General features: G+C 36.9%; 2 protein-coding genes across 4 annotated transcripts; both read left to right on the forward strand.

Moving 5' to 3' along the window:
• The first annotated feature begins 613 nt into the window (after positions 1 to 613).
• On the forward strand, positions 614 to 14,684 carry LOC116247872 (uncharacterized). 3 transcript variants are annotated; one of them, XR_007572485.1, is made up of 9 exons: positions 614 to 985; positions 1,156 to 1,243; positions 4,037 to 4,127; positions 4,878 to 4,959; positions 5,055 to 5,211; positions 6,860 to 6,972; positions 9,662 to 9,840; positions 13,748 to 14,002; positions 14,111 to 14,684. XR_007572485.1 is itself a non-coding variant. In XM_050076005.1 (6 exons), exons 1-6 carry the CDS (start codon positions 944 to 946, stop codon positions 6,970 to 6,972), a joined length of 573 nt encoding a protein of 190 aa, XP_049931962.1. In that variant the 5' UTR covers positions 616 to 943; the 3' UTR covers positions 6,973 to 7,134. The 3 variants fall into 3 exon arrangements, 1 of the variants encoding a protein (XP_049931962.1); XR_007572484.1 differs by having other exon boundaries at positions 9,677 to 9,840; XM_050076005.1 differs by lacking the exons at positions 9,662 to 9,840; positions 13,748 to 14,002; positions 14,111 to 14,684 and having other exon boundaries at positions 616 to 985; positions 6,860 to 7,134.
• Positions 9,679 to 14,684, forward strand: LOC116247871 (uncharacterized). The gene is made up of 4 exons (XM_031620274.2): positions 9,679 to 9,840; positions 12,293 to 13,469; positions 13,748 to 14,002; positions 14,111 to 14,684. Exon 2 carries the CDS (start codon positions 12,315 to 12,317, stop codon positions 13,305 to 13,307), a length of 993 nt encoding a protein of 330 aa, XP_031476134.1. The 5' UTR covers positions 9,679 to 9,840; positions 12,293 to 12,314; the 3' UTR covers positions 13,308 to 13,469; positions 13,748 to 14,002; positions 14,111 to 14,684.
• Positions 14,685 to 17,788: the final 3,104 nt, after the last annotated feature.

Here is a 17,788-nt window from a genome sequence, read left to right on the forward strand (position 1 = left end):
ACACTAGACCTCACTGTTCCATGAATTTGTCTAATCTTTGGAGGCAAATTCACGACACATTTACATAGTGTTTCTTTGTCTGAACATACCCTAATGAATCATAAAAGCGATAGAATATTTCAGTCATTTAACATTAATTAACAATTTTTTCTTTTGTTTTATTTCAGTCTTTTATCTTATATCTCTAGCTTCGACCAGTGTCCGGTGAGCGTGAGCCAGCATTCTTTTCCCTTCTTTTGACACATGAAGGAGATGACCACTTTAGAGGCCATTTGCAACCAGACCTCTACTGGACTGCTCTTTAAGAAGTTCTGTCTAGTTAATTGAACCAGCTGCTAGTATTATGTTGGTAGTGTCTCAAATCTCATATTCAAGGCTACCTACCGCAAATTTTAAGATCATAGATCTGTGGTTTTGACAAGGCCAAAGATTTAGAATCCCCAACTAAGAAATCCACTATTTCTTCAAACTGCAGATTTGACTGATGAAGATTTAAAATCAACCTCAGTTCTCGGATCCAATACTATCAAACACAGCCTAATGAATTCTTGTCGTCGTCGGTCTCCTGCATTAGCCTACGCAGATATAGGCATCAAGGCAAGATTATCAACCTTGGGGAGCCAAGCGACAATATCTTTCTCCTCGATCGCGGCTTTCTCAAGACCCAAATAGATAAAAAAATGAACCCAGAACTCTGCATTACATTTTCGTGGCTTTGACTGCCATTGTTCATTCTCGTAAGGCGTGAGTTACTCGCGCAGGCCGGGGCGCGAAGGTTCAGCCAGACACACTCCCAACTAAATCCAAGGAAAAGGAATTCCTCGCGAGCTTTGCGTGGGAAAATGGCCGGTTTTCCCATGAAACTGACTGCACGCTAGTCCGACAAGGGAAGAGGGGAACATAGACATTAGACGCTGAGGAAGCGCGCGCGTGCTCGACGATCATGGGGAGCCCGGGAAAGTGCATACTGGTGACGGGGCCTCCTGTATGGAACTCTATATCTTCGATTCTCAAATGATGATGACAATCCCGAAACTTAAATCCTCTCGCTTCTGTCGCTCCCCCTTTCCTTTATCTTCTCCTTTGCCTTTTCCGTCATGGAATCTATTGGATATCGTCATTTTTCATTCTCGGGATTTTTTTTTTGGGTACCAGGGAATTGGGAAGACCACTCTAGTGATGAGAGTTGTGGAGCGCCTCAGAACCGCGCTGCCCGATTTAAAAGTACAAGGTTTCTATACGCGTAAGTTCATTTCCTGGCTTCTTCATGATCGCCCACATGCTATAAATTCTCGGATACAGTAGGATGGAGATACATTAGATGCAGTTCATTACTCTGCTGTTTTGGTCGTGATTACTATTGAACGTATTGTGTCGGTATATGCTTGACAAATAAAGACGATGCCCCAATATTTTGTTGCTTCTGTTTATGGTTTGAAAAATGAAGACAATGGTCCAATTATTTGTTCTTTCTATCACGGTTTCATGGTTATTTCATGACTCATGTAAATAATCATTACCAGTTATGTAGGCTTGCATAATCAAGATGCTGTATGTCTTTTCGTTAAGTTCAATATGTTAGTTGTTTCTATATGTAAATTTCGAAATCAGATTCTTGCTTCTTGTGACACCATGAAGAGGGCCAAACGTTTACAAGGCTACGTTTGGTCATGTTTGCTCGTCTGTAATCCTTCCTATTTTACAAAACATACTAAAGCTTACCTTGAAATATGCTCATTCTTTTCCCTTATTGTCTGGCTAGGCATTTGATGAAAATTTATTTCATCAATTCACGTTTTTGGTAGTTGCTTTGTTAATCTCAAAGGGGCTTGTTGATCATGTAGCTGCTAATCTGTCAAGAAGGGCAAACCCTGAAATCTGCAGCATTGTGTTTCATTCCACTGGTCAAATGCTTCTAAAAGGCTTCTTAGGTAACATTTGTCAAGGTTCAATCAAATCTGAGCAACTTCTTGAGTATTAGAAAATTCAAGAAAATCTCAAATGGATCCTACATGGTTACCATAAGGTTCGGCTGTCCTTTAAGATGCCGAAGTGAACATTCCATCATCTTCCCTTGTTCATTTCATTGTGAGGTGGAAGCTCCTTGTTTTGATTCTTCCAGTAACAATGTACCTCCAACTGAAGATAGTGGTGTGGATTGATGCAATATTAGTTTGGGAAGAGTACAAGGGAACAGATAAAACTGAGAAAAACTCAAGCACAATAATATGATAGTTTTAGGGCTATTAACTACTAAGTATCATTCTGTACGTTCAATTCATTAAATGGGGGCAGTTTTCTATAAGTAATGACTAATGACAATGGACATGAAATTACATATGCATGTGCTGCTGTTAGGTGCAGCCTAACACAGTTTCATTTCTGTTTTTATTTCTGTCTTCTGTTTTCCACACTCGCTGAGTAGTACAGGGGTTGGGTCCGTAGTTAGGTCATGTAATAAACCCAACCCACTCGCACAAGTTATATATGCACACCTTAAGGGAATTAAAACCCTAATGACAATATGATTAACCCTCGAATCTGGGCTTCTGCATGTTTAAGAGAGAGAGTGAGAGGATTGGAAGGGCGATAGCTACCTGGTGGCTATCAGCTGCACTGTGAAAAAGCTGTCAGGAATGAGATGTTAGAAAACGAAATTGCAGAAAATTCAGCTGAGCAATAGAGCAAATGACCCCTTTTTTCAATAATCAATGTGAACTAAGAAGGAATAGACATATTTCCAAATCATTCATTGTCGTCCTTTTTTTTCTCAAGCTTGTTGAGAAACATGTTTTGCCTGAATAGCATTGTCAATATCGATGTTGTTCCCAGATAGTAGGTTTACATACCTATATGGCATTTCAGCCAATACCTGTTGGCCTTTTCAGCTTGTACTGGGCTACCTTCTCTTTTTCCTTGTTGAAAATAATAAACCGTCCCAACCCTCCCACCTACCCCCCGCAAAAAAAAAAAGGACTGACTCAAGTGTCTTGTCCGGCAGACATTGACCTGCTCCTTAGCTGGTTTCAGCTTATGTAGAAACTTTAGAAACTAAGATAACTGATAGTGGGACACTTAGGGGCGTTTGATAGCCCTGGATCTCAAATCCTATCTTAGATTTGCTCAGAGATCCAAAGTTCTGTCAAACAATAAATATGAGATACGTGGATTTCAAATCCACGATTAGCCTGAAAACCGTGGATTTTAGATCCGACAGGGAGGGGGTCTGATCTTGTGTGTGGATCGAAAATTAGCACCAAAAGCTTTAATAGGGTATCTCCTGCCATAGTGGATGGGTGGCTGTGATGCATAAGATGAAGGCCAGCTGAAACAAAAGTGGCTGATGGAACTGCCATGGTTGACAGTTTTGCACGGCTGTCTTCAGTTCTCTTTTCACTCTTGCACAGCTCTAACCTCAGCTTTTTATTGCCTTTTGATGTTTTTCAATTTGTAATTTATTATTCAGCCACCTTTCGTCTCCACCTCCTTCTTTCTTCTCCCCTTCTTCATCTGCTTCTCCTTGCTTTTCATCGGTGGCAATGACTCCAGCTTTAGTGGCCATGGTCTCCCTCTGCTTTTTCTCCATCATTGTGGTTGCCTACTGCTCTGAAGCTTCACAGTCAAGGCCTGAATATCTTTGATGTCAAAGCTCTTCTACCATGCTTTGAATAGGGACATCATCAGTGAGTCCAATGGCAAGTTGTGTCTTCGTTTTTGTAAGTTGGGTGTTCAGTTAGATGGGCTTTTTTTTTGCTGTTTGGCCCAATTGCCTCCTTTAAATCTTTAATGTTTAAGTTTAGCCTTAGGTTTTTAGACCTCTTATTATTTGTCGAGAGATTAACGTGGGACCATTTTCAAGTCCTATTTTCACAAGGTGTTACAGTCCAACCACCTTAAGGCACATGCATCCATGCATGTGAGACCCCAGCTCTGAGTGTTATACCCTCAATTAACATATTAACTGAGAACGAGTTTGCTGCATAAAACATACTTCTTATATACCTTTTACAGGTGAACAACGTTTCTTATTAAACAGGTGAGATAAGGCAAGGCTCTGAAAGAGTAGGTTTTGAGGTGGTCACATTGCAAGGCCAGCGAGGACTTTTGGCATCAACTACAACTACAAGGTCTTCTATTCTATCTTCTCAGCTTGTCTTTTGTTCAATATTGAACCTTTGCATGCTTTGGCCGCTTGTTTGCTTATCCAGGGCTACACTGTTATTGTACAATTACAATGTGTCTGATAGATTTTATTATTTCTTACTATATACCATGTATGTCGGTGCTATCTCCCTCTTATATATATATATATATATATATATATATATATATATAGTATCTCCGGCATTTTGAAAATGTCCAGACATTAGCACCATTTTGAAGTAAGCTGATAATAACAGCAAAATATGCCAAAATTTTCAAAATATAGAAAAAAAAGAAAAGAACACAATACAGTTGAGGTATTGTCCTGAGGCATTCCCTATATTTCCTGAGTTATTGAAAAAGGCCCCTTTTCATTTTTTACCTTTTGTGTTTTCAAAAAAATGTTTCACTTGTTTCTTTCCCTTTTTTTTTTTTGCTAAGGAATACTCAGAACCAATTAACTCATAAATGCTATATCTTTTATGTTTTTCAAGCCTTAAAACTTCTTGATTTTTTCCTGACAAAAACCACATATCAAAGGAAGCTTTTTAGGGTATCCCTTTCCAGGAATTTCCGAGAATGATAATGGTGAGTATGGACTGTATGCATGTTTGCAGATTCTGTGAAAAAGGGTTTTTTACTTTATTTTTTTTCAATAAAAGTTTGTTTCCTTTGACTGTTTATGCATTAAACAAGTTTTTTTTGGTTTCTTGCTAAAGCATCTCTTGTAACAGACAGGCAACCAAGGTGCCAACTGTTGGGAAATATAAAGTTGATATATCATCATTTGAATCATTGGCCTTGCCTGAGCTACAGGTATAGTGCTTGTATAAGTTGCATTGGAGGTCATTGCACAACTATGAGGATGGAATTTTCCTGGGTTTTGTATTCATTGGGTGTTATAGTTTCAGGTCAAAGAAGAAACAGATCTGTTTGTCATTGATGAGGTTGGCAAAATGGAGCTATTCAGCTCATCCTTTTTTCCTGCAGTTCTGCAAGTTCTTGAGTCGAATATCCCAATCTTAGCATCCATTCCCATACCAAAATTTGGTCGTGATATACCTGAAGGTATTTTATACCTCCATAATTTTTGGTATTAATGAAGGTCTGTGTTTGTGAAGAATCTCGTATAATGCATGAAAAGTTTCTTTACTTACTTTGCCCAAAAACTGTCTTTCTTTTCTTTCTGAATTTTGAAATGTGCTTTATCTTTCTTAGTCAATACGTTTATTTTTACCTGATTATATACTTCTCATGTGCGATTGATTCTGCTATTAAGTGGGGATACTGATATCTTATCAAGTGAATGTGTAATTCCCTTTCTGCCTGTCTGCAAAATACGCACACACAAATGATGCTTCTGCCACAAGTAGATCTCTTATGTTCATTGCATATTTTCAGACAAGACATGGCAAGTAAAGGGTCATACTAACACTTGGTTAACCTTTTTCCTTTTTGTTTACATTATTCTGTTGGGCTTGACGCACATTAGACTAGCACTCCCTTTATGAGAAAGAGGAGCAGTTACTTGGTGCTAAGGACACCAATAATTTGTATTTGAATCCAACAAAGCTATTTTTATATGTGAATATTCGGGCATTGCTTAAGTTGACTAGGAATTGGGTTCAAACATGAGAATAAAAAACACAAAATCATATCCAATTTTTTTTACATAAAATCATGGTTATCCATGAAAAGCAGATATCCCTTGGATTTGTTAAATGAATCCTGTACAGCTGTACTCTATGCACATCCAGTTACTACTCGGATCTGAGTTTTCTTCTGGAATCCAACTACTTGAATTTGAATTCAAATAAAATATTGGATTGTATATGAACTGCTGAATCCCTACTTGGTGTAGCCAGCCAATTGCTTTCACTGCTTCTAAACCAATACCAACCACAGAATCAAAGATCCTTTTACTTTGGCATATGAGGTGCCCCTTAAGTTTTGATCAGTTCTGTGTCTTGACATCTTGCACTGAGAAATTAAGGTTAAATCAAGGTGCTTATTTAGTAGAACTTTATTATAAAATTGTCTCTTTCTGTCCTTTTCTCAAGAATTTGTAGCATGTCTTATTAGTTATTTTAATTTCTAAGAAACTCGTTGTCTTAGCTATTAATCCAGCAGTAAGTGGCAATGTTAGTAGCTGCTAGAGAAGCAGTCATCTCTGGTCAACCACTTCCCTCCTGCTCTCATGGGCAACAGTTGGGCTCAGCTTTCTATCCAGCTACATTCGTAACCTGATCCACCTATCATTTTCAGTTATTCTTATCCTAGTCAGGGTTGGGTAGGACCAACCCTGAATAGACATCCATCCTCGTTAATTGGTTAAAGCCTTCTCCTCCTTGAGTCCATGCAACTTTTGTAGGTTTTTTTTAGATGTTGTATCAGACATGAATCTGGTTTATAAGGCACAAATAAAAAATAATCTGGTTTAGCGCCAATTCAAACAAATACCTTGATTGTCATCTCCACCAAAAGCACAGCAAGTTCGATCCATTTTTTTTCCTACATATTAATGATCATAATTAATTTTTTTTATTGTGGTGTTGTCCAATCTTCAACAGTCAGTTCATAAACTAAATTGATGGAATGCTATAATTTTTTTGGGTAATAAAATGTTACATAACTGCACACTGCAGAAGGATCTTCACATTCTTCAGTGTTCTTAATATCCTGGTTCTTTTGATGAGAGATGGAATTGTCAATGCAGTTGCAAGGTTGAGAAATCATCCAAATGCATCAGTATACACGCTGAATGTTGGAAACAGAGATTCAATTAAAGATGAAGTGGTAGCCAAGCTAATGAATTTGTTGAACAAGTAGGTATGTACGTCACGTTTGTTCAATCTCCTGGTGTTTTATCGTTTATATCTCTATGCCCCTCTTTCTTTACAGCAGTCTGATTGTGCATCCATATCAAACTATTGCCTCTGGATTTTGATGATACTCTCAAATTATGGCAAAATAGTTCAGATTTTGCATGTATGACGTGTCCTTCTTAAAATTAGAACAGGAAGGTAAAATGTTGCTTGCAGCTTCATGTTCATTTTGCAGGATAACGGAGCCTGCTATAACCCACTGTTTCTTCATCTCCCCTTGAACTTTTGAACCTCAGCTACCAAGTTGCAGATATTTGAAAATTTTGAATTTTGTTAGGGACCGATAGTGCTGAAAAAGCGTTATTAATTTCTACACATATTTGTTCGGAAAGTTTTTACCATGATACCAATCCAGTTTTTCTATTTTTATGTCCATATGGTTCTTCACATTGCAAAAATTCTATGTAGAAACGATATAGATGCCAACATTTTGCCAAGATTTTCTCAAGAGAAATGAAAGATTTCTATTTATCACAAGATATTCCTGGTATTCAGATACGTGACTATGGTCGTGGGAAATCCTTGTTTATTTTGCATATGTTACCGTCAAAGTTCCCACCAGGTTGTACTTCCAGTGTGTAAATGCTAGAGAATAAGAAATAAGGAGAAAAAAATAAAAACTGGGTTTAATATTACAAACCAAACAAGTGTTTTAAGGTAATGGAAGGAGAATTTTTCCGAAGAAAAAAGGAAAGAATGTATTCTCTTACATGTTTTATTATGTACAATTTTATAAAAAAAAAATCTAAAAGATGGCTGATACGGCCGATAGCCTATAGGCCACCAGAGTGTATCATTCAGGTTTCCAATATGAATTGGAAACCAATATTTTACAACATTACCCTTGAGCTGTGCTTTTAGATTTGGGTTTACTGGACCTCAAGTTACATAATAAAAAACCAACCAGTTACATGGTACGTGTGGGATCTGAATCAATCGTCACACAGATCGGATATTATTTTTTTACCATCAATGAAAATGATCATATTCAAACTATCCTTGCTAGCCGCAAGGAAACCATCAGAACTACTTGTCACATGTCTCTTGCATATTCTCTCAGTAAGAGTTTAATCGAGCTCAGCTTGCCTATACTCGAGTCCATTTTTTAACTCGAAATATTTCGTGCTTCAGTCTTAACTCGTTGAACAACCCTACAGATCTATGAGGTGAGGGATCTCCGGTTCAATGGGGTCCCTGTATGAGCTTCATAAACCTATGGATGTCAATGGGTTGGATCTAGATTAGATGTAGCTACTATCAGGCCCAACTAATCAGATATTCTTTAACCTGGTCCAGAGTTGGATTTGGGTCCAATTTGAGAAGAAATACAAAACCATATATGATCTTTTACATTTAATCAGATTTTGACGTCTGTCGAATTTTTTTTTCTTCATTGGATTCAGTGAGGAAAGTCATGTACCAAACCTAAATCCAACTCGTATGTCAGTTTTCTAACTATAACTACTTTCGTCCAAATGCTGAACTACATTTGAGCTACTGACATTCCTTACTTCCTAGCGATTCACATCCAATACGTGGATATAAACCATCTAAATTCATGTTCATAAAATTTGAATCCAGGTGATGTTGGATTTGATAAAGGCTTTTTTTTCCATTTTTTGGGGTTCTGTGAATTGATGAAACCGAAGTTGTGTCCGAAAAACTTTGTTGCTTGCTCGGCAGCATCAAACCTTCGAATGAATCAGTAACTCACAGCATCAATGCTTAGTTGTCGTAGGCAAGAGATTGACACCCACAAGAATCGAACTAGTGTCCAGTCCAGCCTCTCATGAGCCGGCTGCACCAAAAACCTCATGAAGCAAAGCCCATGAATCATTTGGTTTTGAATAGAAAAAAAAAAAAGAAAAGGAAAAACCTGCCTCTTGCATCACTAGCACAAATAGCTTGGATTGTGAGATGTGACCCATTCGCAGTTTGCACCAACGACAGACCGACCATGTCAGCCCTAAAAACAGTCAATATAAAAAAAAAGATTAGCTCTTAAATATTAATTTATTGAGAATTAAAATCAGCTAGCTACTTTCTTCTGTAGTTGGATGGTTCATTTTTTATTTGTGTTGTTAAAAATCACCGCTAAAAATATATTTGCGGTGATTCGGGTTGAATCACCGGTAAATTTTTTATTTGTGTTGTTAAAAATCACGCTAAAAATCACAACAGGATACACCTTTTACTATAATTTTTAACAACATAGAATAAAAAAGTCAGAAATAACCAATTTCCATAACTTATCAATAAATCACTCGATACGATACGTGCCCCATATTAGCAGATGTCTCATAACGTCCGTCTCCGGCTGAAAGACGCTGATATTGATAGTATTGCTGACGTCATACGCTCATTTGTAGTTGAGATAGTCATGAAAATGAATGTGCATAGGTTCGGGCAGATTTCCGTTAAATATATTGCAAGATATAAAGCCCAAAACGGTTGCATTAAAATAGTAATATGTTCGAATAGCACTTCACAGGTATTCGACATTTGAGTTGAACTTGGTCAAACGCATCATGTTTTTATTACTGAAGAGAGAAAGTTGATTTACCCAACAAGAATTTGACCAAAAAAAAAAAGGGTTGGGAAAAAGGAAAGGATGAACGATAAACTTGCTTCAGGCGTGGCCACTGCAGGGACTGCGACGAAAAACATTCCTTCTGAAAGAGAGGACTACATTTTTACTTCGCGCGACGGGCGGAACTAATCCTCTCTTTCGCTTCTCCCTCTCGCCGGAAGCAGCTCGTGCCTCTCCTCCTCTTCTCTGGTTTCTCGCGCGCCACCGCCGCCTCTCATTCAGGTACAACCACCCCTCTCTCTCTCTGTGTGTGTGTGTGTGTGGCCATCCTTTCGGCTGCGGATGATGCTGCCGCATCGAGGCTCAGGTTTCTTGCTAGAGAGAAGGATTTGGGAATTATTCGAGGTCAGATTTCTTGCCAGAGAGAAGGATTTGGGACTCGGGAGTTATTCTCTTCGTTTGATCTGATTACTTCGTTGCTTACTTTTTTTCTTTGAATCGGGTTGAATCAGCAATCGTGCGATTTATTTTCTTTTTCTGCGACATTTCGATCAATTGATGGTTGTCTACTTGTGATTGAAGAACGCAATGCTGGCTCGTGCACTTCTATTCGATGTCACGCCCCAAATACTTGTTCGGTTGTTTTTGTTTTTGTTTACTTGTTCAATCTCTCGTTTTCTGTGAGATTGGACGGAATGCTTGTTTTCATGAGCTTTTTTTTTTTTTTTTTTTTTTCTATTTTCTTTTTTCATTTGGTTTCCCTTGGGTAAGAGAGCTCTGACCCTATCATAGTTGAACACGGGTTCATTGAAAGTTGATATTGGTTAGGCTTCGAAATTTCTCTGGTATCCTGACATATCTATTCTTTTGTGTTGCTTTTGGCAATAGCGTATCCTCATAAAGTTAGATTAGTTTAGCTTGATGTTTGAACCTGTAGGTTGTGGAATAGATCACCTTGACATTTGTTAGATGCTCATGAAGATTCAATCTTGTAGTCTTTCCATGCTTTGTTGACGATATAGATAGCTCTATAGGATTCAATAACCTTTTGCGGTCAGTTGCTAGCTCATGCCACTGTCTTTCTCCATGCTTGGACGAAAAGCGTAAGCTGTGTCTTGGGCAAAACTTAGGCCTGGAGTCACTGCAAAGTTACCTGGTTAGCCGAACTGCAGCTTATCTTGTTTTCTTTTCTTCAATTTACTGACCTGTGAATTGATAATGTTAGTGACCCATGAATAGCTGTTTGAATACTTATGTATTTGCTCGGCATTATTAATTCTATTTGTTGGTATTCTAGAAAAAAGCTGGTTGTTTTAAGAGCTCCTCTGTGCAATATAGTCTTTCAGTATTATGATGCCGCTTAGATTCCTACAAGAGTATGCAAATAAATGGTGTACAAACTTGATTTCTATTTGATTGAGTGAATTATGATTATCATCGGAGTTAGCTTGTAGGAGGAATTTTGTGGGATCCAATAGTAACCCAAAAAAAAAAAAATAATCTTGAACGTCAATGCTCGTTTTATCAAACAGCAGAGTTTTAATTCTGCAGGCCATCAAACACAACAGAAAATGAAACATGGAAGTTTCCTTCCGTTCCAGTTTCAACTGTAATTTACGATTCTTTAATTTTCATTCAAGAATCATTATTCCAGCACATAAAACGGCCCGCTAGAGAACTGAGACAAAATATGGGTATTTAAATGATCTTTCCTTAATTTGTTATTCCCCATTTCCCTCCTAGTGTTTGTTTGGCTTTTCTTTCAGTGAGTTTTTAGTTGTTCATTCGGCTCACAAGGGGCTGTCGATGCCAGTATTAGCATTTCAAGGTGCATATTAGTCTATGTTTCAGCATCTCTTTCCTGTGTATTTCAGTTGTAAACTCTGTTGCTTGGTGAAACATCTAACTTCTTCACCTTTGGTGGCTTATTGAGTTATCATGCTTTTGATCTTTTGTACTTGAAAAGATGCAATTTGTGTGGATTTTCTAGTGATTTTCCTCTGTTTCTGTTGATAAGAGGCATTAATATGATAGGAGGTTTGTTATTCACCTTTCAATGAGTTTGTTTGCTATCCTGCTGTTTGGATTCTCTTTGGACCTTACCATTTCTTGTCATAATGGGAAAATAAATTGCATTCCTAAGTGAATTAGTTGATTATGATGTTTTTTGGGTAAAATTTTCTTCTTAAGATTTTACATGCTTGGGAATCTTATTCTGAATTTTTCTGAGGTATTTATGCGCAATTGATTGCTTACACAGTTTATTTTTGAATTTGGTTGATTACACGCACCCTGACTGTTTTGTGATCAATATGCACTTTAATTCGATTCAATTCATGACAGCATTGTGATGATTACATGAAAGAGACCGGAAAGTCTCATGATAAGATGGTAATGGTGATGATGTTAACAGCAATAAATAAAGAAACAATATTTAGATATTGAACTGCTGCCTAAACAGTATTTCAAATAATTTCTTCTACAATAAATTTTTGGGAACTTTTCTGGTAAATTTGTTGAAAAATCCAGGGCCCACTTGATGCTCTAGTGGAGCCTTGTGTAGTTCCCTTGTCATGGTTCTGGTCCTTACTGTTAACATCAAACTTTGTTTTGTCTGCTTTATTTGTTTCCTTAGTGCCACAGTTGCTCGAACTTGTAATGTGGTTTCATTAGTTTACTGTCATAACCTAGTCTCCTAACCAAAGAACTTGACTGATTCTCATCTTTATTTCAGAGAGGCAATCATCTCTTTCCTTATGCCCCCACATATGAGTCCTTCGAGATTTTCTAGCTCTCAAGTAAAACGTGGTTGTAGACATCCCCCTAAGTTTGGCCAGAAAAATAATGGTGACTTTCTCGAGCTACTTCTGACAAACCCATCTAACAGAATGCATAAAGATTTCATGAACAGTCAGAATCGTCCTGCTTGCCGAACAGATGTTTGTCATTTTCGTCACTCTCCGAAAATACTAGCCCATGCATATAGTTCTAGTATTAGCAGTGGGCTAAATCATTGGTTTAAAAACTGGAATCAGCTTAGGAAGTCCAAGCTAACAGCAAGCACCTTTGGTGGAGCAGTTGGGTTCTGGCGTGGGCGTAGAGTTCAGCTTTGGTTGGAGAAACTTGGACTCATTGAGCCTTTCCATGGCAACCTTGCAACTTGCTGGAGCAATATCCAAGAAGTTGTTGCACTTGAAAGGTACAAACTGATCACGGGGAACTGCCTCTTATACCCTGAGTTTAGAATCTATAATGAAGATGATCCAGCTGATGACTGGTTAGCTGCCTCTCCAGATGGAGTCATTGAGCCAAATTACTACAGATTCCATGATAGTGGGATTTTAGAAGTTAAGTGCCCATTCTTTGGGGGACAAGTGGAGAAGGCGTTGCCATGGGTACGCATCCCACCGTACTATATGCCTCAAGCACAAGGGCTTATGGAGATTTTGGATAAAAATTGGTTGGATTTTTATGTGTGGACTCCAAATGGTAGCAGTTTATTTAGAATAGAAAGAAATGGTGAATATTGGCAGCTTCTTAAGTCTGCCCTTGCTGATTTTTGGTGGGGCCATGTTGTGCCTGCAAAAGAACTTTGCAGTGGAAATCCTATGGCTGCAGACCTCAGGTTGCTCAAGCCAGCACCCAAGCATGAACTCTGCCAGACTATTGTTCAGGAGAGCATTCGTTTAGCTGATGAGGCACAGTTACTTGTACGAGAAATTCATGGAAAAGTGCGGCACAGAGTGTGAAATTAATGAATATGTTGGCAGAAAAAGGAACAGTGCCTGGCAATGAGGTGTCCTTTATCTAGAGTATTGCTGGTTATCCTCCTGTATAAATAATCTCTCATGATTATACCAACATATTGGACTCCAAGCATTTCGCTCCAAGAGAATCTTTGCTGCTTGTCGGTGAGTGGGCTTGAAACCTCGAATGTATCATTGCTTGCTTTTGGTGAGTTTTTGTGTGAGTTGCTCTACTAGCTGAATAACCAAGTACATCCAGTAGAAAATCTTAGCCTAAAACCCATCTACTTTGGTCGGTCAAAATTTTCTTCACAGTGAGATGAAAGTGCTGCCACACAAATTAAAGTTGAAGATCCTTTTTTATCTTATTTTGGTGCATCTCTATTCTATCTTCTCTTGTTTATCATGCCTCTAACTTTCTGGCTTCTGCACCTTCTTAACAGAGTATGAATGGCTGAGAAGAGGAAAACTTTTTTTTCCTCAACAGGAATACATTCAGTGACTTCAAAGTATTGGCTGAGAAGATTAGAGTTTGAAGCAATCCTCCCTCCTAATAACTTCAAAGTAATCAAGTGACTTTTGAATGCGTAGCCTTAATGATCCGACTTCCGACATCCAATTGGATTTCAATCACTCTGAGCTTGCTACTCTCTGGTGCTTTCTCTAGCATATCTTTATGGAGCAGTTTTGGTTAACAGGTCGAGTATTAACTCTTATTGTTATTCTGTATGGCTTGGTTGCCAATAACGGCAATTTTTTCACTTTGTTGTTGCCCCTAGTTAAAATAGAAAGTATACATTCTGCAGATGAAGGGTTTTTACCTAGCCAACAATTGCATCGTGTGTGCCATTGCTGAACAATCTTCTTCAGCCCATATTTGGGGAAGATGTGGGAGGCCTCTCGTTGGTGTGTTACAGTTCCTACGGTATCTGTTAATAACTGGTCCTAACAGCATCTTTGTAGATGAGAGGACCATTACTTGAACTTGTCAGATAGTTACTAAGGATCAAAGATTTTCTCCGGTGGTGCATTTTACCTAAGAATACCGGTACTTTTGGGGCTTTACAGGCTTAAGAAAAGTTTATTGTACATTTCTTTACCGTATGAAAGGAAGACAATTATATTGCAGCTTGTAATTCTCTGCTCTTCTGAATTGATATTCAGGCTGCACGGCTGAAGCTGTTCTTTTAATGGCCTTTTATTTCGTTGAGCGTAGTGCTGGCTTGCCCTCAGTAATCTTTGTCCCTATTGCTTGACAAGGGAACCAACTGATTTACGTTTTCTTTTGTACAATGAACCGAAACTGTTCCTAAGTACGTTTTGCTAAGTTCATGTTCTTTCTTGAATGAAGACATTTCCAGTTTCGTTTTTCTTCTTAAATGAAGTTGAGGAACTCTCCAAGGGTTAGACCACTTAACTTGGCCGCATTGTGAGAGTTGAACTGCAGCTGAGCCCAGTTCCTGCCTGTCCAAATAGCAAGATCACATGGCATAAACCACACTTTTTTGTTTTGGTAAATTAGTTATTAAGATTTGATTAAGCAAGCCCTATTAAATTGTTATTAAAGATTGTTTGGGATGTTGAACTGCTATTGGATTTTTGTCTGTATGAAATATGATAATTTGGATTTGTTGGGCATTGCAATTTGTTGTTGAGCATCCAAGCCCAAATTCATTGTGATTGGTAGCCCAGGTATGTTCAGATCCAACAAATTTATACCAAACGTTCTATGATATGTCATATAAATCTCAACTGCATGGAATCAAAATTGCTAAAAAAATAATCACAACTCGCTATTAAATTTTCACTTTTTTTCTGAGGCATAAGTTTCAAAGTTCCAGCCTTACTCAAAAAGCTAAATATATCCAAAACAGGGGCCAAACTGTTGTGGACGGTCAAATCAATAAATATGCACATTAGCTGAAAACTAAAAATTCTATATTTACATACACTGACACATACACATATATACATGCATTTTGTTTTTTGGATTGATTTTTTGTTTCTTGTTTCTTTCATTCTGTCACATGCTCTTTCTTTCGTTCGTTTCTAGTTTTTACCGATTTGCGTTGAAAGAACAAATTAGCTTGACATAAACGGGCCAAATTAGCAGCATGGGACAAATTTGGGAAACTTCAAAACTATATTTGATCTACTGTGAACTTTTTAAGGTCTCTGATCTTCTATATTACTAAAATTCAAGATACCTCTTTTGACCACATTGTTATTATTTTTCTTGTGCAGTAGGAATTTGATTTTCCTGTGCTTTCTTTTTTTTGTAGAAGAGTCTAGATTAATTGCTGAACTTTAAAAGAACTTCCCCTGTTTTATTTTTTGTGATTTTCTCATTCTGTTCAAAGCTGTTCTTTTATGTTTACCTGTTCTTAAGAAGTAGGAGTTTGTTAAGAAGGCCCGAGAGACTACACCTTGGGTTGGTCGACACCACCTTTTATTATTTTTTCCCAAGTTTTCTTGCGCTGAAGGTCGTCTGTAAAGATGGAAGGCAATTCTGCTAGTTTCTTAGACCACATCCAACTAACGAGGTTCTAAAAAAAAAAAACGATTCTATATGGCCTCTTTCTTTTGACTGTGCCAAATAATGGACAGATGGACCATAGTGGCTGCCCTTTGTTTGCATGTTTGTAGACCTGTTCGTTAGTACGAAACCATAGTTACAAAATATGTATTTTTTAAAAAAAATGTGATAAATTAAATGACCTTTTAAAACTTAAAAAAATGCACTTTTTTGAAAACAACGTTACAAACGAAAAAACACGTTCTTAACAGGTTTTTTCTTGTTTTTTTGCATTTTTTTACTTGTTTTCACTTCTATAATTTTTTTCAGTTTTTTAATGCCAAATGTTTTTTTTTTATTTATTGCAAATCTACTTATCTTGTGTTTGTATTATTAGTTTCTCACTTATTTTATTTTTTTCTCATTTTTATTTTTTAAAATTTTTGAAAATTTATCACATTTTTTTATATTTTTTTAAAACTCCCTGTGTTATATCAAAAAAAAATTTGCCATTTAAAAACTTTGAGACGTTATTCGTAACTACGCTCGAACCAAACCAAAACAATCACTGTCCACTTTGAACCTGTATAATAATAGTTACGTTATATGCGACACCATCGCCAATCACACAAATTGTATCTCATCGAGATGCATCGGTTTCTTTACAGATTTTCTTATTTAAAAAATAATTTAAAGTATCCTAAAGTCATTTTAAAAAAAAGGAGAAAGTAAAACCTGTAACATTGTTTCGATGATCAGCTGACAGGAAAAGGACGGAATTTTCCCTTCTTCAGATCTGGTACGTAGAAAGAAAATAATAATTTTAATACTTCTCTTGGATGAACTTTAGTCCCTCTAACTTTACTGGTTGCTTTTTAAATAATTTTTTATCTCTAATTTGCCCTTCAAAACTATATATATATATATATATATATTAACGACATCCTTTTTTGTAAAAGAGGATGTCGTTAAATGCATCAAATAGTGTCAAGGTTACATCTATTTTAAATTCAAAATTCACTTTAAGAACTGATTCTTTGAAAATTTGTATTGTCTTCATAATCAGCAATAGTCAAATAGGACTCTAAGATGCTTTTAAACATTTCATCGTCGTCGAAAGTAACAAAAATATATTTTTTGGACTTAAACAAAAGTATGCTTGGGTTATACATAATAAATAAACTTTTCAGTTTTTTAATTTACGACATACCTCTTTTTATTTCAAGCTATTTTTATCGGGTTTTCTTATTCTAATAAAAATCTTTATATGGATAAACCATATGACATGTCAATAAATTTTCAACAATTTTTCTATAATATATTAATAACTATACCTTCCGATCAATATGATATATTGAAACACTAAGACTACAAAAACAAATTTTATCCATTTATTGGATGAATGACATGAGATTTTGTACAAAAGTGGTTTTTAACTTCCAAGTAGATGTGTGGGAAGAAGACGACCGACGACTTATTTTGGAATTGTGGGATCCTGGATTCGTGTCTCCTGTGAACGAGAATATATAGTGGTGATGTTCATCACCGCTATAGTTTAATCTAGTCGGCATACCTCCGTGCAGATCAAGTTGCGTGCACGAACCACCTGCACCAAGGGAAATAATAAGGGATATTTTGTCATTTATGAAAAAGAAATGGACATTATGAGAGTTCCATTTTTTCATTTCTGGTGCACAAAAATAGTGCACTGGGCAAAAAATAATAATATTTATCCACATGGGAGTGTAAAAATGAGAGTCTTTTTCAAGTACAAAAAAGAGTTATGAAAAATTAAAAGTCTAACAATTATATATTTTTTATAAAATATTTTTAAAATACCTCAATCCCCCTTCTTTTAAACCGTCGTCGATTCATAATGAACCCCTTCAAATTAATCACTAATTTAAAAAATTAATATGGTGATGGATGGAAAAATGAACGAGTTCCCGAATATTAGTCACATAATAGA

This window comes from Nymphaea colorata, chromosome 2 (assembly GCF_008831285.2).
Source record: "Nymphaea colorata isolate Beijing-Zhang1983 chromosome 2, ASM883128v2, whole genome shotgun sequence".
In the NCBI taxonomy this organism is placed as follows: domain Eukaryota; kingdom Viridiplantae; phylum Streptophyta; class Magnoliopsida; order Nymphaeales; family Nymphaeaceae; genus Nymphaea; species Nymphaea colorata.

Coding starts and splice junctions, on each gene's coding strand:
- LOC116247872 (XM_050076005.1), top strand. CDS start 944: ATGGGGAGCCCGGGAAAGTGCATACTGGTGACGGGGCCTCCT. Junction 4,960..5,054: donor TGGCCTTGCCTGAGCTACAG/GTATAGTGCTTG, acceptor TTATAGTTTCAG/GTCAAAGAAGAAACAGATCT. Junction 5,212..6,859: donor TGGTCGTGATATACCTGAAG/GTATTTTATACC, acceptor TTGTCAATGCAG/TTGCAAGGTTGAGAAATCAT.
- LOC116247871 (XM_031620274.2), top strand. CDS start 12,315: ATGCCCCCACATATGAGTCCTTCGAGATTTTCTAGCTCTCAAGTAAAA.